The following is a 23423-nucleotide window of genomic DNA, read 5'->3' as shown; positions in this document are numbered from 1 at the left end:
CAATGTTCCAGGTTTCCAGCCATGACCTCAAATATGCTATGCGTAGGTAAAAGGAACTTGGAATACAACTTTGTGAATCTTACATATTCTTGCAACCTTATAGTGCATGGTCTGTTTACGATACAATATGTTACAAATGCCTTTTAATTTTTGTATAAAAATATTGTTTATTTTTTGTGTTGAGGATCATTTTTTCGTCTATGTTACATTCATAAAATAACTTTGCTACATAGGTATCTACACTAAACAAGTCTTTTTACAACAACACAAACATTTCTGCATGGCATTCTGAAACACTGAGAATATTTCACTAGTGTATGACGTCCTTGAGTGAACAAATACATACACAGGCTGCCATCCCAGGACACTTCGTGCATATTTGCAACATGAACGCAACAATAAATTTAGGGATTGGCAGTCAATTATACTCTTTTCTTCAGTGCTAGAGAAAACAGGCAGATTCATGCATGCAAACTGTTGTCCACTTTGTGGAACTTCCGTAAACACCCAAAATTTCAATCAGACGTTATATCAAGGTTACTATTGGTTTCGTTTATACTGCTTCATGATATATCATCTCGCTGTGGTTTCCGTTCGTTGGTTTTACACAAGATGAAGAAGTTTAGGTTTTTTTGCGAATGTATGATGTCGCTGACTATATAAGAGGTCAGCTGGGTAATGGTTCTACGCATGCGCATCAACCAACGGAGATTGTGGGACCCCATATTCACGCCATCATCGTGCCTAGTCTGCCAAACTATTATATCGCAACTCCTAGTCGTTGTCCGAAGGAAAGGTTTCCGTGAGAGGATTGTAGGTGCCTAAGCACCAGAATATATTATTGTTTGTGACGTCACTGTCGGAATCGTTCGACGACTTTGCATTCCGATTGTTTCTCGAGTCGTTCAGTTGCAGGACATCGCATTTATGAGCGATTGTCTGCACGTCGTTTTCGTCGACGTGAGATGAAAGATACAAACCATTCTAAGTCGAAAGGAAACAGAGTTATGAGAGATTCCAACGAATTTGTTAAATAGCATCGCTTACCTTGCCATCGGAAGGCCGTCGTCCTGCCTTCGTCTCCTCGGGATGATAAAACCACTTGACTCTTACAACTTTACTTCCATTAAATCTTTCCCACATTTTAATGATCTTTCCAACGTACGGCAAATTTGGGTTTTTTGATGGACTTGAAAGAAACACTGCACACTCACCAACCTGAGGGAGATAAATTTTTGTAAGATTAATTGGGAGACTGTTTCTCTACGAATAACTCTATCAGTTCTAACTGTTCTTCCTAGAGGTCTAGTAAGGATCATCTCTTATTGATCCAGTGTTACTACAGGAGGAAACCTAAACTAAACTAACTTTATTTATACTGGATAGCTCTATCAGTTCTAAACTGTTCTTCCTAGAGGTCCAGTAAGAATCATCTCTTATTGATCCAGTGTTACTACAGGAGGAAACCTAAACTAAACTAACTTTATTTATACTGGATAGCTCTATCAGTTCTAAACTGTTCTTCCTAGAGGTCCAGTAAGGATCATCTCGTATTAATTGATCTAATGTCGCTACCCCTGAGCCTGGTACATTTGAAAGCACCCACCGAGATATGTTCGTCTCCTCTATAGATAGACTTGTAAAACACTTTCCGTCCCCCACGCTTTCGTCTGTTAGGACAAGGTTTACCAGCCCAGCGCCAGATCCGATCAGGAGGATACACAAGCACTATGAAGAGAAACCTCACATTAAACATCACTTCAACCACTTCGGGAGCGAAGCAGGCAATGTTATGACATATTATCCACCATCAATACTTCATGTAAGTGCATGTTTCCTACCTTCTGGTTCTTCGCCACCGCTCACGTCAGCAGGATTGTACTTCTGAAAAGATAAAACAGCGTCATGTCTACATATTGAATGGAGCTATCTCAAAGGTAAAAATCCCCACAAAATCACCAAGTTATAAAGTCAGCAAGTTCACCCGCAAATTATGATAAATCTTACTGAGAATCGTTTTCTCCTTAAAGGTCCCTCATCACTAAATGCATCAGCGCTCCACTCCATTTCACCCTCATCGTCCCTCGTGTTCCCCTCCTCTCTCGTATAGTCCTTGCCCAAATCGGGCTTAACTTTCCTCTTCGAATTACTTCGTTCACATCTCGAAGTTTTCGAATCTTCGGAAAACGTTCGGTACTTCGTCGTTTTTGATCGCTCACACTCGTCGTCACGGGTCTTCGAGTGTTCTTTCTTTTCACGCCGACTTTTGTCGCGGGTTCGGTCGTGTCCGTTTTCGACCGTGCTATCACCGGAGTCTGAGCCCAAGTCATCATCAAGACCTCCATCCCCAGTCCTTTGTTCGGATTTCTTCGCTCTGGGTTCTGGTAACCCTGAATTGGATTCGCAATCTAATGAAATGGGAGAAAGTTAGTGAGACCTTAGACCAGTTGTAGTTAGGCAGTTAACGATGGGCAGTTAACTCAGTTAACATTAGCCACCCAAAACCCAATCGAAAGTCCGAGCTTGCACAATTGGGGCCACAACCCTGGCTATAGGGGTCAAAAGTAATGGTACACGTTAGTTATTCTTTTGGAAAATTTCTGTAATTCTTTCTATCGCCATTAACTTGTTGAAGCCTTGTATTTTTACAGCTAGTCCCTGGAATTTAACAATTCATCGTAGATCAACATACCTGTTCCTTCCTGTGGGAAATCAGGTGGAATCATTCTGACATCAGGCAAAGGAAACTCCCCACTATCGCCGTCGTCAAACTCGACCCAACAGCTATTACGACCGAGTTTCTCGTCTTCTGGTACTAAATCATTCCAAAATAAATCGAGCTCAGAAAATTATAGAAATGGCTTTGCCAATTCGTTTCCTAGTAAGTCTACATACGGTGTTATCACAACAAGTCTTATCTCTAGACAAAGCATAATCAATTCACCTTCTGAAACAAGACCAGGATAAAACCATTGATAATGCTGGCTCCAATACGCACAAACACGCGTACCAATGGGAATATCATCAAGAGAAGCAGGTTGAATATCTCTGACCTGAAAACGTATTCGTATATTTTTTTTCCAGGTTACACTACCACTCCTAGATCTATAACTCATATTATTACGCTAGAAATTACGTTGTATTTCTTCTATACGATGAAATCTTACCGCTTCTGTTAAAAGCTGTTCAGACGAGCGAAAATGTGGTCTCCTGCCTCGTTCACCTTCCAAAATGATCGCGTACCTGAATACACAATGAATAATATGTAACTACGTATAAATTAGGGGTAATGAACAAGTATATACAACGGACAAGACAGAGAGAATCAATTTCAAGTCAAGAGATACTTACAAGTCTGGGACATGGATGGCATCAATTCTTCCGGGATAATAGACTCCCTCAACAGGTAACAGCATCTTCTGACCTTTACACAACTCAGACATTGAGAACATCCAGGGATACAGAGGTTTATCTTTGTCATGTTCTTTGCTTCCCTCTTTCTTATCCTCTACCGTCCTCTTATCATCCAAATTATCCTCATGTTCCATCTCATCCTCACAAAAAGTCTTCTTCTCTTCAAGATTAACGTCATTCTTTTTCTTATCTGAACTTTCGTGTTTCTCTTTTTCCACACTCGCTCCCAGCCTCTTCTCTTCTTCCTCCTCCTGCGCTGCGCTGTCCACGGTGTCTGCGGTCTCGCTCTCAATCTCCGAGGGTTCATGTTCCGAGGGTTCCATGTCATTGGACTCGGAAATGGCGTCACACTCAGCACCATTCTTCTCGCTCTCCGATACGTCATTCTCATCTCTTTCATTCACAGATGTATCATCGTACACTTTCTCTTCGTTAGAATCGTACTCGATCTGAAAAAATATATCTCAAAGTCAAAATACAATATCCTCGATTCCAAAAACGCCTTTCAGTTTAATCTTTGAGGCCTGCTATTTTCATCTTTTGAAAGATGCAAACGAGGAAACAGTAACGCTTCGATGTATAAATGTCTTCAACTAAACAAACATATGTAACTTGTCCACTCCTTCACATCAACTAAAGGAAGAAAATGGCTCCAAAATCGCTTCCAAAATCGGCGCAAAAAATTGCAAGTGTAAATACTTACATATCGACGAGGCGCGTGTCTGTTTCGCTTTGGTAGTTGCTTGATTTCCTCGACAAAGGTTTGGTCATCGTATTCTTCGTCCGTGGCTCGTCGAGGCGCGTGTCTGTTTCGTTTTGGAAGTTGTTTGATTTCCTCGACAAAGGTTTGATCATCGTATTCTTCGTCCGTGCCTTCGCACAAAGATCCTTTTCGTTTCACCTTCAACTTTCTTTTCTTTTTGTCATCCTGTTTGTCCTTGATCTTCACCTTTTTCTTCTTTTTTGCTGTTTCGCTGCCAAGTTCCGTCTCATTGCTTTCCTCGATGGATGTCTCCTGATCCTGATAATCTTGCTCCTGAATGAAAATCGCAGTTACAGTCGGCTTCGCCAAACCTTTCGCGAACACAACTTATTCAGAACTTCGTGAAGAAATATACACGGGAAAGACTTATTTTCTAACCTTTTTCCTCACAAGCTTCCCTGACACAGTCTTTGCTTTCTTTTTATTGACAGTTGGTATGTCAAAACCTCCGAATGTTGTGGGACTGTTTAGACTTGAGCTACTGCTGAGAAATATCCTCTCGCTTCGTCGTGGAAAATCGTTCGTGGGAAGACAAAGACTACTCGCTTTGCTCTTGACTGTTTTTTCTAAGTTATCATTATATTCAATCGGTCCCTTCTTCGGGACATGTTCGGGTTCCTTCGTCTGCTGTTCCACTAATTTCGTCGGTGTTTCGACAATAGTCGGCTCATTTGAATCTTTCGGCGGGCTTTTTAAGTTCAGCTAAAACGAAAGATGCATTTGACCTTGTTCAAAATTCGATCGTTTGATGTAAAGACGAGTAATGAAAGCATGATTTTAAATAAATATTATTCACCTTTGATGGCTTCTTTGTTCGTTGTTTAACTGCTATGAAAAAAAAATGGTACAAATGATTAAGTAGCCATAACAGCCCTCTAGGAGGAACAGTTTATAACTGAAATTGAGTTAGTTTAGTTTAGGTTTCCTCCTGTAGTAACACTGGATTAATAAGAGATGATCCTTACTGGACCTCTAGGAAGAACAGTTTAGAACTGATAGAGTTATCCAGTATAAATAAAGTTAGTTTAGTTTAGGTTTCCTCCTGTAGTAACACTGGATTAATAAGAGATGATCCTTACTGGACCTCTAGGAAGAACAGTTTAGAACTGATAGAGTTATCCAGTATAAATAAAGTTAGTTTAGTTTAGGTTTCCTCCTGTAGTAACACTGGATCAATAAGAGATGATCCTTACTGGACCTCTAGGAAGAACAGTTTAGAACTGATAGAGTTATCCAGTATAAATAAAGTTAGTTTAGTTTAGGTTTCCTCCTGTAGTAACACTGGATCAATAAGAGATGATCCTTACTGGACCTATAGGAAGAACAGTTTAGAACTGATAGAGCTATCCAGTATAAATAAAGTTAGTTTAGTTTAGGTTTCCTCCTGTAGTAACACTGGATCAATAAGAGATGATCCTTACTGGACCTCTAGGAAGAACAGTTTAGAACTGACAGAGTTATCCAGAATAAATAAAGTTAGTTTAGTTTAGGTTTCTTCCTGTAGTAACACTGGATCAATAAAAGATGAATCCTTACTGGACCCTCTAGGAAGAACAGTTTAGAACTGACAGAGTTATCCAGAATAAATAAAGTTAGTTTAGTTTAGGTTTCTTCCTGTAGTAACACTGGATCAATAAGAGATGATCCTTACTAGACCTCTAGGAAGAACAGTTTAGAACTGATAGAGCTTTATCCAGTATAAATAAAGTTAGTTTAGTTTAGGTTTCTTCTTGTAGTAACACTGGATCAATAAGAGATGATCCTTACTAGACCTCTAGGAAGAACAATTTAGAACCGGATTCAACTACAAGATTATTCTCAGTTTACCTGTCTCATCTGAGGCCACGGAACGTTTTCTTTTCTTAGGTGAAATCTTTCCATCCTCAGGCGTATTACTTATCTCAATGGAGTATTTTGCCAACAGTACCAACCCGTGATCTCCATTCTCAGGAGTGAATACATCATCGTCAATTTGTTTTGGTTTAACTCTCTTCTTTCCCTCTCCAACGCTATCGCTCGTCTTTGATTTACTTGTTTTCTTCGTTTTCTTTGTTTTCTTGGGTTTTTCATTATTTTCATTTGTTTGCGGCGAGATTTCTGGATCAGAGTCCGATATGACACGCTTCCGTTTCTTCAACTTTTTCTTCGTGACAATTTCGCTATCCTCCGGGACGTCTTCGGTTTCAGCTTCGTACGTTGGTTCGGGAACGTCCGGCCAAATGTTTGCAGCCGAGAGATCGGGCTTTTCATCCTCCTAAAAAAAGAATTATAGCGAGATCAGATTACAGACATAATAATGCGGTTTGATATCGCAGGAAAACCGTACCTCTAGTTCTCCCTCAGTGACCATTTCTGTACCCTTTTCCTCGCCTTTATCCTCACAAATCTCAGCGGTCTTCGGCTCGCATTTCTCCTCCTCAGCCTCCTCGACAAGATCCTCGGCTGGAGTCGCTTCAGGAGACGGTGATCTAGTCTCGATCTGATCAGCGGATAGCGAATTATCAGGTGAGGCATCGCGGTCATTGTTCATGGTCGATTTTGAATTGCTACAGTTCTTTCGCTTCCGAGGCCTCCCTGGACCGCGTTTTACTGGACTGTCCTCGTTTCTAATAAGGAAAGAAAAGAATTTAAATGTTTTCATTTGACAAGCCTGACGACAAGTGCGTCGTGCAAGAGTACAATTGAGAGGAAATCAAAATGGGTAATCAAAATGACCAAAGTGCAAAGAATTTAAATGTTTTCATTTGACCAGCCTGACGATAAGTGCGTCGTGCAAGAGTACAATTGAGAGGAAATTGGGTGGTCAAAATGACCAAAGTGCAAAGACACTTATTTTCATTATTATACAAAGTAGTTGTGTATTCGAGGGCAAATGAACAGAATTGACCAACTACAAGTGGAAAAAGTAGTTATGTACACATGTAGCTACAATGGCAATCCATGGGGGGTTGTTGATGATTTAGCGAGGACTGTATGGGTATATCGGTGTATATCAAGGGATAATGGGTTTAGGGTGGAAACCAATGAACTTACTTGTCTTTACTCTTGGGCGTGAGTCGGGCCAGTTCCTTATTTCGTTCCCTGTATGTCCTCTGTATGCTCAACAGTTGATCCCTCAATGCCTCCTGCAATCCATCAATTTCCGTAGCGGCCTTGATGTTCGTACACGCAGAATTCAAAACGCTTTCGGCGTCCGGTAATGGCTTGTGATTGGCCAGAGTGGCGTAGCGTTCTTTGGTCGCTTTCGTCAACCCCCGCTTCGCCTCTTTACGGAGCCTGTTAATGTTATCGCATATGCTCTGACGATTTATTTCGTTTCTTTTAATTTCAGCGAATATATTTTCCTTGTCCTCCAGATACTGGGGTATCCGCCTTGCTGAGGGGACACATGGGGACCTGCTTATCCACCACCAGCAGTCATTGTCTGACAGGGGGGAGAGTTCCTCTGCATCACAGCCATCACTCAGTAGACTTTCCTGCGGTTCTATATACAATTCAGGCGGGAAGTCACCCTCCGGATTTTCATCCTCCGATTCATTCTTTATCCCAAACTGTTCCTCATTGCTCATCACTGCTCGCACAAGTTCACTAAGATCCCCTCGACACCTCATTGGTTTCTGGTCGCCAGTCATCTTCAGACTCAACTTTTCACTCGAGTTTTCTAAATGTTCACTTTCATCGGGATTTTCGTAGAACAGGAATCGAGTTTCATCTCCTTGGGGCGTTGATGAGGCTGAGAAATCCATTTCCTGAGGCGATGATTCTAGGCAGAAATAGAAAATTCGTTCGGTTAAACATGACGGGTGTCCTGTTATCGAGTAATTTAACTGCAGAACTAAACTGCACTGAACTAAATTAATCTGTGAACCTCCTAAAATCAGTTTAGATGATAGAGGAAATTGATGTAGTAGTTTTTGGCCACATTTCTCCCTTGCAAATAAACCCGAGATTGTCAGAAGCATATTCAAAGCAGAGTGATTCTTCTGTTCACTCCCCCCGTACCTGGCTCCCTCTCTTCCACTTCTTCTTCCTTCACTTCACTTTCAAAAAATCTCAACTGTCCAGCAGAACTTCGGAATCGCGAGAGGACCTCAGCGGCAGACACAGAGCTCGGAGACAGTCCACCAGTATCGGCTGCATTGCTTCTTGTCGTCGGCTCGATATCGGAAATCGCCGGAACACATTCGGCACCGACCGGTGGCGATATACTTGCCCTTCGTAATTGAAGATCTTGAACGAGCCTTGGCTAAAAAACGACAGTAAGTTAACTTAAATGAAATCACACAACACCATTATACCTACGCGAAACTTTTATAATAACAAGGGCGATAGAAATGCATTCGCCTTACCTCTGGGAATTGAAATCTATTTCTCTCTTCCTTAACCAAAGGTCCTGTTAGAGGAGCGCTTACATTTTGAACTTCTGTTGGCGTGTTTGAGATTTCTTCTTTTACAGTTTGTTGCTTGACAGGATCAATAGTTCTTAACTTGGAGATTTCGTACGAGGCTAGTTTATCTGCCGCACTTTTTTGCGGTTGAACTTGCTGCTGTTCGAGTTTACCTGTTTGCTGTTGAAACACTTCTGGTTTAGTTTGTTGTTGTTGTTGTTGTTGCTGCTGTTGTTGTTGTGTTTTGTTGGTTGTTTTTTGCTGTTGTTGTTGTTGTTGTTGCTGTTGTTGTTGCTGTTGTTGCTTAAAATGTTGTAACTGTTGCAATTGTTGTATCAAATTACGCTGGTGTTGTTGTTGTTGTTGTTGCTCCATAAACTTCATTTGCATTTCGCTTTGTCTTTTCTGCCACAGCGAGCGTTCCTCGTCGTCTTTCTGTTGTGACTTACGCTGTTGCAACTGTTTCAGGAAATTTTCTTTCTGTTGTTGCATGGACGTTGGTGCCGCGAACTGAGCGTCTTGCCTTTGCTGTTCTTGTTTCTGTAGCATATCGTGTTCCTGTTGTTTCCACGGCTTCAACGTCGGTTGCGCCAGCATCTGGTTTTGCTGTTGAACGAAAGGCTCGATCTTCGGTTCTTCATTCTGCGTTTGCTTTGGCGCTTCGGGTTTCACAGTCTTCGGTATTTGTTGCTCGTTAACTCGGCGGAGTTGCTGCTGCTGCTGTTGTTGTTGTTGTCTTTGTTGTTCTTGAAACTGCTTCAAAAACAAAACGGACTTCGCTTGTTTCTCTTCCTCGTCCCTTCTTCGTTTAGCATCGTTCTCTTGTTCACGTTTCTCCTGCAACTGCTTTGCTTCGGTTTCCCTAAGAAACAACCGTATTTTTTTAAGAGAAATCGCAACAAAAACACGTCAAAACCATTCAACGCCTTCTTCAACAGGGTAAACTTACTCGGACTTCGCTTTTTGCTCTGGTTCTCCTTCGTTCGTCCGTCGTGACTCCATTTTCTCCTGCTGCTGTTTCTGTTGTTGTTGTTGGCTTTGTTGTCGCTTTTGAAGCTCAAGCAATTGCTCGGGAGGAAAGTTTTTGAGAAGTTCTCTCTGTCGTTCAGGGGTCATCAACTGCGGTGGATAGCTCATGAAATCTTTCCCAGCAAGCAAGGCCTTCTCCTGCGCTAGCCTTTGGTTGAAAAGCTGATATTGCAACGTTGGATCTGAAATGGATGGGAAAAATTTTCACGTTCAGTCAAAATATCAGTGTAAAAATGTCTTGTTTATAAAACTCAAATATTGGGTTTAGAAGATGTTGCACATACTGAAGAGTATGTTCTATCTTATACAAGGAATCTTTACTTCAATATGTACCACAAATCGTTATACGAATTACGTACCTCGTAAAATTTCATTCCAAGCCTTCATCATATACTCGCTGGAGAGCATCGCAGCGTGGTTAGGGTCCGGTATGGCGTGGGGGAACACACCATTGGGTAGGGAGTACAGAAATGGTGGTACCCTCCCCTCGTTTTGGGCCAGAAGCAACTGTTGAAAGTACGCGTCTGAATTAAACATAGGCATGTTAGGGTACCCTGTTGCAGGCGAGGGCATAACGAGGTTACCAACTCCCGTTCTCATTGGATTACTCGCTGATGGCTCAGGCCCAGGCCTTGGGGCAAAGGACGCGCGACTGGATTCGTTGCCCTGGGAGACGATAACGTCATCAGCAGGCTCATCCTTGTACGGGGAGCGTTTTGACGTCACCCAGTTTCCATTTGGATTATCGCCCGTGTCGTTTTTCTTCGTCTCATTTGCGTCCGAAGAACCATCAACCCCCCGAGATTTCGTTTCTCTTTCAGTTCGACCTTGTTTCCCCGTATTACCATTCACACGAGGCGACATGCTCCGAGTACTACACTGTGGTGCGCTTCGTGGCCGTCCGTCATTGTTTTGCAACGACCGAATATGTTCCGACAATACTCGATCATCATTCCGACGAGCAGCCCGTTCTTCTGAGTGGCGTTTCTCGTCATTTTGCTCATCCGAAGTTCGTTTTGTTTTGATATCCGTTCCCTCTCGGGTAGGCGATTCGTACTTCCTGGGGTCAAAACCCGAATATCGGGGATCGTTATTTGAGGCGTACAGCCTAGAATCAATTCCCCGGTGATCCATCATTCCGGGATTCATGACCCGAGGATCAAAAAACGGCGGCCTGGCTGTTCGCATGTGTTCGTTTCCAGCCTCGTATCGTAGCCGCTCTATTTCCGCCATTCTGGCATCATCTTTTTCGAAACTTTGATCTCGTGAACGAGGTTCTGGATCACGTGAAAGTAAATTCTGAACACGTGGTCGTTCGTCAGCCTCACGCGATCGTTGTCCACGTGGCCCACTTTCCCGCAATTGTGGTGCACGTGCTCCGTCGTCCTTACGTAAACGTTGTTCGCGCATTACGTTATTCTCGTGATCTTCGCGCGATCGTTGTCCTCGTGAATCGTCGTCACGTGACTGTTGTCCACGTGGCATCATCCTCTGTTCACGTGACATATCGCTCGCACTTTCGATCAGTTTTGGTTCGGGTATTTCCACAACGCGATGATCGCCAGCAGTGGGGTTCCTCCTCGTGTCCCACTCGTGCCTTGATCTCACTTCTTCTCGTGACCTGCCAGGACTTGTGTTTGCCCGACCATTCATGATCGTCTCGACGCTGTGTGCCGTCGAGACCGGGAAATTGGACTTTAGCCTTTCGGGAGACTCGTGTACCGAGCCCGCAGTAGGGGAGGAGCGGTCTCTTTCCATCTCCTCCCTTCGTATGTGACGTTTTAACGCCTCCTCATTCCTCATTCTTTGCCGGTAAAGCAACTCTTCGCTGTATCTTCGTCTGTCACCCTTTTCCTCATAAAACCTATCACCTCGTTTTAAGTACTTCATATAAGGATCCTCGTGATCATTCGCATCCCTTGATTTACTATCCCCAACATCTCTCGCTTTTTCCGGCGAATCTTTGACCCCATTTATCCTGCCTTTATCCATAATTATCCGACCATGATCCTTAGGCGTATCCAAATATCCACGCTTCTCAATATCATGCACTCTCAAATCTTTACGGTGGGAACTCGTGGGATCATCAACTCGTCGAGATGATAAATTGGGGTAACTGGGTATACCGTTGGTATAATGTGGGTTATCAACACCTTTACCACGCAATGACGAGGATGTAACAAAGTATTGAGGGTCAGAAGCACGACTAGTCACGTCGTGACCACGTGAAAAAACCGGGGGAGATTTTCCTTCAGCTCTAGCAAACGTTTCTTCGTCCTTTATTTGGTAGTCCAGTTTAACTGACCTTGGTTCAACATTAGTTCGTGTGTCCCTTGTGTCCCTGTTTGCCCTCCCTTCGTTCGAGGGTTTTGCATTCTCGTAAGTTTCTTTCACAACACTTTTTATAACACTCTCTTTACGCACGGCGTCCGGTTCTGTTCGCCATGTTTTTGGACTACCATCCTTCTTTGATGAACTGAAGATGAAAGAAATATCCATTACACATTTCCTGAACACTAGTTACCAAAATTAATACAGTTAGTTTAGTTTAGGTTTCCTCCTGTAGTAACACTGGATCAATAAGAGATGATCCTTACTGAACCTCTAGGAAGAACAGTTTAGAACTGATAGAGCTACCCAGTATAAATAAAGGTAATTTAGTTTAGGTTTCCTCCTGTAGTAACACTAGATCAAGAGCTACCCGGCGAAGAGTTTAGTTAGTTCAAGTTTACTTATGTACCTTTCATTTCGGTCGCGATTTTCGGATTCCGCATCCCTATACTCCTTGCGAGCGGTGTCGACACCAGTCCGCTCTCTTTTTCCTTGAGCAGTTATCGCCTCGGGATACATATGTGGATTTCCAAGGGCTAAATGATGAGGCGGGTACACATAGGGATAATAGAATTGTGCTTCTGGTGGTAAAGCGATGGGAGGGAACATCGCCCCTCCATATAACGGATGTTGCATCGAAATACCTAAAAAATGAAACGAAAATACTTAGTATACTTTGTGGATTCAAAACAACACCTTTCTCAACAATTGTGACAACTTCATAGACAGAAGTCTTCCGCTAATTTTGAACAATACTTGACATGCATGTGAATATCTCTAGCCCTTTAACTCTACAGTTAGTGGCAGAATTGGCCAATCAGAACAATTAATAACGACACAAGCGGCTGATGATGTAGTTAAAGAGTTTTTTATACAACAACCCTCTGGCCTTTCCTGGCAGAGGTAATTTGTATATTTGCCTTGGGAATAATGTATTTTTGACTCTCAAAAAACATCATCAACACCATGTTCCAAAAGGAAAGGAAGTCGTAAATAATTTTTCACTCAAAGCAAACTACCCGAGAAATAAAATTTTACCAACAAACAATTTTGCGATCATGCAGAACGTCGATTTGTGTAAGAAATACACGAAATTATTGGGAAATCATTAAAAGAACAGCAACGTTAAGGCTCCTTGTTTACACTTGCAATTTTTTCTGCGATTTTCTTCCTTTGATAGATGTGAACGAGTGAATTAGTTACTGATGTTCAAATATTATAAAGAGCGCTTATTATTCAGAACATTCGTAACTAATTACTCATTCATTCACATCTGTCAAAAGAGGAAAATCGCAAGTCTAAACGAGTCTTTATGCACACACAACGAAAGAATATAATGCATCTTTAAAAAAATTGTGTAAATCATTGGCAAGCCTCCATTAACAAGCTGAAGAAAATTAGGAAATTAAGCACAACATGCTGTACATTAGCATTTTTTTAAGATTAAAAAATGACAGGCAATCTACAATAGAAAATGTCTTCCGTGCACTCAAGCTGAAAGCGGAGAAGAACATTAAGCCTTAACAGATTCAACTGAAATATAAACATTATTTATTTTACAATGCTACGATTAGCAAGTGTTTACGTGCTCAAACACTGACGTCATGATAAAAAATGATTGTATTCAGTACTATATTTGATTGCAGAGAGGAAAAAACCAATTGGTTAGACTGAGGTATAGGACAGAGAGAAAAAAGAAAAACTCAAAAGCCATATTTTGTACTTAGTAACGCACCCAGAGAAGCTGAGTTTGCACAATTGCGCTTCTCTTGAGAGAAAATTTACCATTATTCAAAATTGCAAACTCTATTTGTATAACGAAAGGAATCAGACAAGTGCTGAATAATAAGTGATATCTTGAGACTTAAACACAGTGGATCACAGTTTTGGCAAAACAGCAAGCCAGACGTTTTTGTATTTCGCGTGAAGTTTTATGAAAATAGAGTAAGATCTACTGTTAGATAACCTGGTATACGTTTTTGACATTTTACGATAAGGCACTTTATCAGCGATTTCGGATCAATTAAAGTCCTGTTTCATGTCCTTGATGAACGTCATATCGACATTAACACAATTATTGCTCACGAGAGAATATTCGAAGGCCAGCTTTGTCCAGCTTCAAATTGATGAGGACATAAAAATATATAAGAAAACTAAAGGGCAAGGTTTAGAGCTCGAATATATAGCAGCATGAATACGGGGGGAATGGGTTCAGGGTCCACTTAGGCCGGACTAATAATGAGTTCTGTCAAACGTCGCGAGGTTATGTAAGGTAGCTATAAACAGAATATCTCTTCAATGGCATCACTGAAATATGTACTATGAGTCACGTCACAAGCTAGGGAATTGAGGCAATACCTGTTAGAAAAGCCGTTGAAAAAACTGTAAAACCTGATCAGATATATATGCAAATGAATATTTAATATTTCGCGAGTATTCGCCCGAACTCCCCAACCTAATGAGAGTATATATATATAAAGAACTATAATAGTATACTAACTGCTCGAATACATCTGCGTAAATGAGTTTGCTATAATTATTTTTTTTCAATATCAATCACGATTATATATAGGTTGAAATATATAGATTGAAATATTAAAATGATTCAATTAATGCAAGCCATTGATATAAACGTAAACTGATCCATTTAAGAAGACGACTTTCCGACTAGAACCTCCGGAGATGTCGATTACATAACACGTAAGTTATTTCCAACCGGAGTTGGACGGTTGATGAAAAACTTATTCTTTCAAAGAGTTCTTTCGACAAGGCGGATATATATATGTATTAAAAATGCACGGGCCAATATCTTCGAGTTGGGGTTGGCACAAGAAATGCTGACTAAGCAATATTGATTATTATACAGTAACATATAGTCTTATTACAAGTTATAAACATCACGAAACTTTCAACGCCATATGCCATGGACGAGAATTTGACAAATTTCATGTGGTATTTGAGAAATGTAGAGAGCAGATAACGACAATGCCCAGAATGTTTTAATGAAAAGTTTGTAAGAGATATATTCATATAACAAAACACAATTCTATCATAAACTTCAGTATATGTCTATGAGAAAGGGTCAGAAAGGTTGCTAGGAGGCTTTCCTTTAAATCATGGAGACAATTGTGCAAAACTGATTGAAACATTCTAGATATGAATACAGCACATTCAGCAGACACTTCTACGTGATCAATTAAAAAAACTAGAACTGAAATATAACATTTGGGACAAAGGACGATTTTATATGAATTCTAAGGAACAGTAGTAAAGACGATGAGATAGATCATGACGGGACTGGCCACTATTGAAGCTAATCTAATTCGTTTATGATGAAAGCGACACACATACATCTGGGGAGGAAATATGAGCAGTGACGCACGCTAGAACAAACAGCGAAGGATTATACTTGTTTTTAAGCTTTTGGATCCCTACATTCTGGCCAGCAGAATCTCTTTCAGCAAGCGCGTTTTGCGGCGTCATAATTCACGTCAATACCTCGCAATTCACAGCTGCCCAAAACGCATACGACGACGGTAAAGTCTAACAAGAGAATTCAAACAATCGCATGTAAGATATCTGCCCAGTCGCGAACACCTACGGCAAAGCGTAATACGAGGAACAAGGTCACGAGGAAGATATGTGCATGGACTCAAATGAATGGAATTAACATTCTTGAACGCCTAACATGGTTAAACGATAGAAAAACACGTGTTATAATGAAAAGGTCAGAATAAAGATGAACTTGCTGTCAAAACAGAATCCACAATCTATATAACATCTATACTCATGCACAAAGATCAACCTTTTTTCCTTCTGAACGTCCAGCAAGCTATAGCAAGGAGTCCCTAATTGATTTGTGAATATATTCGCAATCTTGCTAGGGCATAACCCAGAACACGATCAGACACAAACCACGACAGCTTATTGTAGTATACTACCTACACTAGACCACCACGTTTGAGATATCTTTCTCAGGTAGTTCAGACACAAACCACGACAGCTTATCGTAGAAGACTATACCTAAGCTGGACCCCTATATATACTGCACAGCACTTTTGATGTGACAAGGGCATTAGAAAATAAGATTAAATTTAATTAAAGAAATTTTCAAATGCGGTTATGTCGCAATCACAATTTAAGGCAAACATGATCGCGTAACAAAGACGATGCATTTAAATATATGATAATGACGGCTATATTTAAACCTCAAAATAAGAGCACAGCTGTTAACGAATTGCCCTGGGAAAGTTCTTACGTTGGTGGAGTTGGAGAGAATATATACAACTGCCCACCTTCGAAACATTCACATGAATTTCGCAAAGATATTTCGCGCATTTGCGCTGAAAGACGTGATGTCACTTGCTGAAATCTCCATGTTTAGATGCAATAGAGAGATAAAGTGGTGCTATATTCGTGCTGAGACACCCACCTGTACAGGTCAACCGAAGTGGCTGTAAGGAACTATAACACCATATACGTGTTTCTTCACGTCAAAGCAGAATAGACATTTCTCTAAACCTCTTCTGAGAAATTTTTGCGCAAAGTGCAATTTCTCGCTACGGATAAGGAAAGAGTCGAAGCATGCATAGTTCGTTGTGAATTGTGATATTCTAGATTAACCTGAAATGATGAAGAAGTCTCCATGGTAAAGAGACAAACAACAGACCCTACTTTACTAATCAAATCACATGTGATACCACATGTGATTAAACATCCTGGAAGAAAAATAAACAGAGAAGTCTGAGGGGAAAACGCATATCCCTGGCCATTTGCCAAAACGCACATCAAATATGCATACAATAGTTTGAAAATGCTTCCTCGTATATCCAATGCGACACCGTCAAAACGTTTGACCATTATAAAGTGCCTAAATTGTCTATACTTTGTAAAGGAAAACAAGTTTAAACGCGAGTGAAATCCTGGGAAATGATGATATTAGTACAACTGCATGCATGCAGTCTACACAGTTTAATGGCTATTCATAAAACTTTCGGATCTTGAAAGAATTTTCAGTGGCATACAATGTCTTGAACTGAGTAAATCCACTTGATTTATTAAGAAATTTTTAACATGACTGGCCTGACGTCAAGGGTAATATTAGCTAAACAAAAAGCTTTGCGTTGATCTTAAGAAAACGACTAAAGTGAGATTAACATTATTTAACTTTAACAACATGCTCAAAGCCTAATAGTAAATACTGCATTTTATCGTAAAATGGTTACAAATCAAAGTAAAATTGAAACTTAGGCACATTCAGTATAGCTTATAAACTGCGGATTGCCAATGTTTTCTGTAACGATTCTGTTATAACATAGTTTATAATAATATGTAAATGAACAAATAAAATACACACAAACGATATTCCTATCTTCAATGTGGTGATAAAGTTAGATGAATCATGCTTTAGTTAAAATATTCTCGGTATATTTAGAACATTATGTCTGGTGAGAAATGCAGCGTAATGATAATTGCGAAAATCATATTCTATAGATACACGCATTATCTGTCTTCGATACACGACGGAAATATTTCGAAGTGCATGTGTATATGAGTTTCCTCGTAGGTAGATTTCCGCATACACAAGCTGAGATCATAATATAGAAACACTATATAGCCACTGCTTAGAAACTTCATTGACATGCATATAGCATTGCGGAGGACGTGACTACAGCTGTATCGATCCGTAAAATAAAGGCAAACCCTTAACAAGGCTTAATGCTTGCTGTCGTTCACGTAAGACTGCTATCACGAGTCATGACTCATGCAATTAAAATTGAGACATGCAAATGAAACACGACCACGCGACTTAGGAAACGATTTGCTATAGTAAAGATGAAACTGTTTATAAATTGTCGGGTGAAAATCCCTTTTAAATTAGGAGGAACAAGGAATGATAAGAAACGAGAAACGAAATAAGCTCGCAGTATTTAGCTTTCATATATCCTTCCTTTGTAATTACTTGTCAACGTACACTGAATTAAGTTATTATTTCTTACGAAAAATAGAAAGGTTATATATATGGACGTCATTAGAGACGATATACTCAATTGAGACAAAATATTAGACCGAAGTAACAGTATTAATTCTTCAGTCACGAATACCGTAGCCATTCCAATAACGCCAAAAGGCAAATTAAAACGAATGCTTGTCAGCCTATACAAGTGTTTAAACATCGGCCCACGCTAAAATTTTACGTCGTTTGTGAATTCATTGTAAAATCATTGCCAGAACTCGATCCGAAAGACAGCTCAGGGTCGCTCTAAGCAGCGAGCGAGGTGCGATTTGGCTAAAATATACTAAGAAGTTTACAAAGTTCAGGTTTACGTAATGGAGAAACGAAATTGATAATCATATGTATATACCTAGCAATAGTAAAATGTCTTTTGCGAATAGTTGTTCAAGTTTCCTACATACGAGATATTATGGTATATGATATGATATTGCCGTTTCTTTTTTTTTGAGTACGTATAAGATAGTAAATATTATGTCAACTAAAAAACCACAAAACATGTGACGCATACGGTGTAGACGGTAAAAGAAAGTCTCAATATAACAAAGAATTGCATTTGAAATCGCAAGAGACGCTTTGCCTTTGAAGGAAATAGGTTTTTGGCTTTTTGCTTCGAGTGTATCTACTTTCGAAATGGATAGGAGGTTTTTGCTTCTACACCACAAAACGTGTCATTGTAGGCTGTAGTTGCAACACATTACGATATTTAAATCTAATAACAGCAGACATCTGTGGTCGGTGGCGCGCTGGGCTCCAACTGTGACATGTATATTTCTACAACACGTAGATAATTAGAATAGCATGTGAGATAAACGGATCACGAGCGTGTCAGCCTCGACAGACGCTGTTTTGGAGCGAAGTACAGAAATCTGATACCGTAAAAGGCTGTGAATTTTAGCCCCGAGAGCAGAACGAACAGTCACACATCTTAGAAAAATGATCGCCAATTTCCTGACAGAAATATAACTCGTATCTTGACGACGTAAGCAATACAAACAGCCTGAATAAATACTCATTTCGGCTGTCATTAGGCGTTGAAAAAATTTTGAAGCTTTCGAGAAGTGAAAATAACAAGAACCAGAATTAAAATGAATGTTGAAAGTGTTTCTTGCTGTGAGAAAGGCATTGTGTATTGTTTTCAATGCCATATACTACGCGGAATAGACGCGATCACAATGAATTCTGCATGACAAAGCGCGGGGCAACTGATTTCTCTCAACACTATAGTGTAGGCAGATTAATAGCGACTCTGTGCTGGTGGTTGGTCGAGGCAAAAATACACTAGATGAATGGTTGTTATACTATATTCAACGAAGCATAGCCGAAACTAACGAATCAAACGTACAAGCCTATTGTTTTACGATATTCAATAACACATTTCGCGTCGCCATACAATTTAATACTCGGCTTAATTCTTATGATGAATGTGCTGTGTGACAATAAACCACAAACATGCCTTGAGATTCCTCGTCTAAGATAATCTCTACATGACAGCATATAGAAAGCGTTTTTTATACTTTTTCCCAAAAGGAATACCCTAGAATGCATGTATTACACAAAATCTTGACGAAAAACGAGGTTGGCTTTTAAATAAAAACAATTATGTTGATCTTAGGAAAAATAATTATAAGTTTCAGCAAACCCCACAGAGAACGCCTACGCGCGCAGACCTATACGCTTATACGCGAGTCACTCGCACGAAAATGGTTCTAAAATGAAAACTACGGACAGTAAAGGCTCCAATGAAACGGTAATCGTTAAAAGGGTACTTTATCTACACGCAAAAATTATAGCCGTTTGCCTGTGCGAACGATTACACTTAAAAAATCGCGAAAAGCTTCAGCCCTAATATGGCGTTGAATAATGCCTGTCTGATTCGCGTACATATTTTGTAAAGCAAATTTTAAAACCTGTGAAAAGGTTACGGGTATCGACGTTCCTTTTTTAAAAGCAATTGAAAGCTTTAATGGTAAAACTAGAGGACTTCAAAGTGCTTTACGTCTAATATATGCTTTCACAGGTATGTTTTAAAAACAACATTCATTTAGGGATTCGCGTGTTCAACACTATTATTACTAACCTTCGTCAGCACACTCAAAATGTATTTTTAAGATATGGACATCGGTGTTCCACGACGTTTCATGAAAATCAACCAGCTTGTTGTTTTAGCGAGTATGTATTATTGAGACACCATTTTTGACATACAAAGGTTTCTCTCAAGGGCCAGCCTTATGGGCTTCAATGATTATGCCCCATGGCAATCTTACAATATTATAATGCGTCAACAATTAGTAGACTGCGTATGCATTTCCTGTCATAGTGTATTCTGTTGTATATTTATTAGTTTTGCGTTTATTAATCAGAGTGCCCAAATTGTAGCATTATTCACAGCGAGGCTAAAGAAAATACAATGAATCCGGAGGAACTCTGTGAACGCTGTTTACGAGAATATTCAAGGAAAATACAACGAAAATTAATCGACATACCTTATTATGAGAGCCTCAGCCTACGCAATTTTGAATTCCTTGCAAAATTTTGCAATCGCTCTCTGAGAAGCTCATTCACAACTCGCGCTCAAATCTAACCCGAGAACTCATATTTTCCTCGGTTACTTGCGGTTTTGATGTACGTTTTAGGCATAATATGAGCATATTTTCGAAGCGTAAACAGATATATGGTTGGGCACATATGAAGTGGCAGGTTACACTATGACGACACTTCTATTAAAATCATACGGTTGCCATGCTATTTTTTTCCTCGCAAAACTTCGTGAAAAACGTCTGAACTCTTAAAAGCGACTGTTAGACATCACCAAGCAATGCTTTCTGGCTATCGCTAAGCTTCTCTCATGGCGTAAGGAGCAAGCATATTCGATACATGGGATTGTTTTCGACCGCCTATTCAATTACACGGAATTTTTAGTTTCACATTATATTGTGTATGCTTATAAGGCCAAACGCTTTATGTCTCAAAATCTTCAAATGTGTGAAAAATGGGACTTGTTATATAATAAAATCGCTAGCAAGCAAAAAAGTGCGCCGAGTATGTTTGCGAGGATAAGGAATTTCAACCACACGGGAAACGAAGTTTCGAACACGTTTTAATAGTGAAAGATACACGAAGGCAACGCATTTAAAGCGCGCTCACGCGAACGTAATGAGCACAGCGTTCTTGTGAATAATTTTCCCGTATAGAGCAGTTTATTGGCTATCGAACGATGTGAAAATTGTAGGATGTTAACGAGATACCAGGCTCGGAGAAGTTTTCAAACGCGCCAGTCTATGGGCGACGTCCGCCATTTCCGCGAGCCGACATCTGCTGATAAAGTCAAACCACATTAGGTTTTCCACTTAAAACTCGACCATTGTGTTCCATGCGCGAAACATTGTACGCGTTTTAAAAGCGGGGCGCTTCTGCTCAATAATTGAAGAGGATTTTGGCGCAGATAAATACAGAATACGACCGCAAGAATCGTGAACGGCCATGTGTATTGTATGTGAAGGGTGGGCTTTCAAGTACACGTCTACAACTCACATACCTGAAAACTGATCGAAATACTGCGACGGAACTGGGGCAAACACGGCTCTAAATTTCATCAAATCCGCAAAATTCCTTTGTTGATTTGCTTGGGTGTTCGTGTCGGCTGTCTTGTCTGATTTACTCGAAATACATTGTAATTCCGACTTACTGCGCTCCGCTTCGTTTGAAATACGACTCGGTGGCTCTAAACCAGGCTGTTTTCTTGTGCCAAAATCGCTTGCATTCTGTGCACTTGTAGGCGTCCTAGTGCTCGATATTTTTTCCATAACGTCGAATCAGTGGAGACCATTGTGTTCCGTTGTACAACACTTGTACATCAACCGAAACCCGTCGTTACCGACAGGGCTGTCCTTTAATGTGCAAAATAATCTCTTGAGACTCCAAGCGGAAGCGAGATGCACAAAAAAACTCAGGTATATTGTATTACCGTCCACTACAGGGAAATATAATTGGCTCTGGTAGTCGCCCCCTGGGTTAACACGGCCAACTCATTGCAATTTCGTCTCGAGGAATCACGTGTTTTTCCGACACAACATGAAGTATGAGAATGGCATATTAGCATTTCAATGTATGCAAAAACCTGCTCTTATGTTATTGTTTTTCTCAAAGCGAAGTGACATTTTGCGGGGTGATCGAATCGCTACGAGACTGCAATGTAAGCATCGAATTGCCACAACATTCGCTGTCGCATGAACTACACAAGAATAGAGGGCGTGCGCGTCTTCCCAGGCTGGAGGACGTATGTATACAAATTGACACGTCAGCAAATATATCTTCATTTCAACGCAAGGACCAAAAGCGATTTCGGCGCATGCTGTATTGATGCTATAAGATTCCTTGAATTGTTGGGTATAATTTCATTCGCATTCGATATTCATGAAAATTATTCATAATCGAAAATACATAAAGTGATACGCCCGCCGTGTTCTCATGACGTCGATTAGGCAATATGTTTTGACGGATACAATAAATGTGCCATGCAAGGACTTCAAATAGGCCCAAGTAAAACAGGACTGCGTACCAACCAAGTGAAGTAGTAACTCCCCAAATGGGTAAATAGGGAAAGTGAAAGTATAGTGAAATACGCTTTTATACCCCCCCGTATTGCCCTTTGACAAAAGCTTTTGAATCATCCACAAAGGTGTTCTACACGCCTGATATGTTTGACTTCCTTCAGACTTTCGTAACGCGCTGTTTCAGTCTGAACGCGCAAAACCCACGAATTTTCAATTTGTCAGTACGATGACACACGAGTTCATTTCCGCGTTTGATTGAAATAGAATTTATTTAATCAACCTTTTCCAAGGAAAACGTGCTCTGACACAGCGTGTACAGGCAGGAATGGAAAGTTAGATAACTGATTACATTATCGTAATAAAGTCGATAAACACATTTTGAACGAAGTGAATGACAATATACATTCATCTTATACATTCATCGTACGGATGTAGAACCAAGTGAGCCAACCAATTCATTACAAGCTATTCGACGAATTTCACTATGAAAGTTATTTCTGTGATATTGTTTTTGTCAAGTTTTTTTCCCTTCATTCATCAACATGTGACATGTCTTAACGGAAATATGCGCATTACATTTATTTGATATTCAGATATTACACTCGTTTGTTTTGGGTTTCACTACAGATTTGATGATATGAATGTATTTTGTGATAGTAAAGCAAATGTTTTGACAAGCGAGAGATCGCTATATTGTTTTCGCTTCATAACAGGAAATGATACGGCTTCGCGGAATCGCATAAATACAATACCTTGGACCCATATAACGTGGTACATGATATTATAATATATGAACAATTGCATACTACAGTAGGGCAACGATATTTTTAGATCAGTGACAACTAACCTGTTCCTCTATGCCTGTTCCAGAAATATGTGCTTACATCACGTTCGCAGTACAAGTCACGTCCGTATGCCGAAGTGTTCGC

General features: G+C 40.3%; 1 protein-coding gene across 5 annotated transcripts; it reads right to left on the bottom strand.

Annotated features, from left to right (window-relative positions):
* Positions 1 to 131: 131 nt before the first annotated feature.
* On the bottom strand, positions 132 to 23421 carry LOC114519650. Of its 5 annotated transcripts, none has more exons than XM_028539814.1 (22): positions 23342 to 23421; positions 21477 to 21828; positions 12335 to 12569; positions 9954 to 12070; positions 9515 to 9776; positions 8527 to 9427; positions 8180 to 8423; positions 7211 to 7940; positions 6504 to 6783; positions 6005 to 6431; positions 4974 to 5005; positions 4556 to 4879; positions 4118 to 4450; positions 3352 to 3863; positions 3168 to 3243; positions 2945 to 3053; positions 2693 to 2815; positions 2008 to 2408; positions 1842 to 1884; positions 1607 to 1728; positions 1048 to 1218; positions 132 to 984 (listed from the first exon to the last, which is right to left on the bottom strand). In XM_028539814.1, the coding sequence occupies exons 2-22, from the start codon at positions 21742 to 21744 to the stop codon at positions 775 to 777; spliced, it is 7920 nt and encodes a 2639-aa protein (XP_028395615.1). In that variant the 5' UTR covers positions 21745 to 21828; positions 23342 to 23421; the 3' UTR covers positions 132 to 774. The 5 variants fall into 5 exon arrangements, with proteins under 5 accessions (XP_028395615.1, XP_028395618.1, XP_028395617.1 ...); XM_028539817.1 differs by having other exon boundaries at positions 4974 to 5002; XM_028539816.1 differs by lacking the exon at positions 23342 to 23421 and having other exon boundaries at positions 21477 to 21937.
* Positions 23422 to 23423: the final 2 nt, after the last annotated feature.

The sequence above is a fragment of the Dendronephthya gigantea genome, unplaced genomic scaffold (genome assembly GCF_004324835.1).
Source record: "Dendronephthya gigantea isolate DGI-Jeju-01 unplaced genomic scaffold, DenGig_1.0 000013F, whole genome shotgun sequence".
Classification (NCBI taxonomy): Eukaryota; Metazoa; Cnidaria; class Anthozoa; order Malacalcyonacea; family Nephtheidae; genus Dendronephthya; species Dendronephthya gigantea.
Note: the sequence above shows the minus strand (reverse complement) of the source record. Positions and strands in the feature narration are given on the sequence as shown.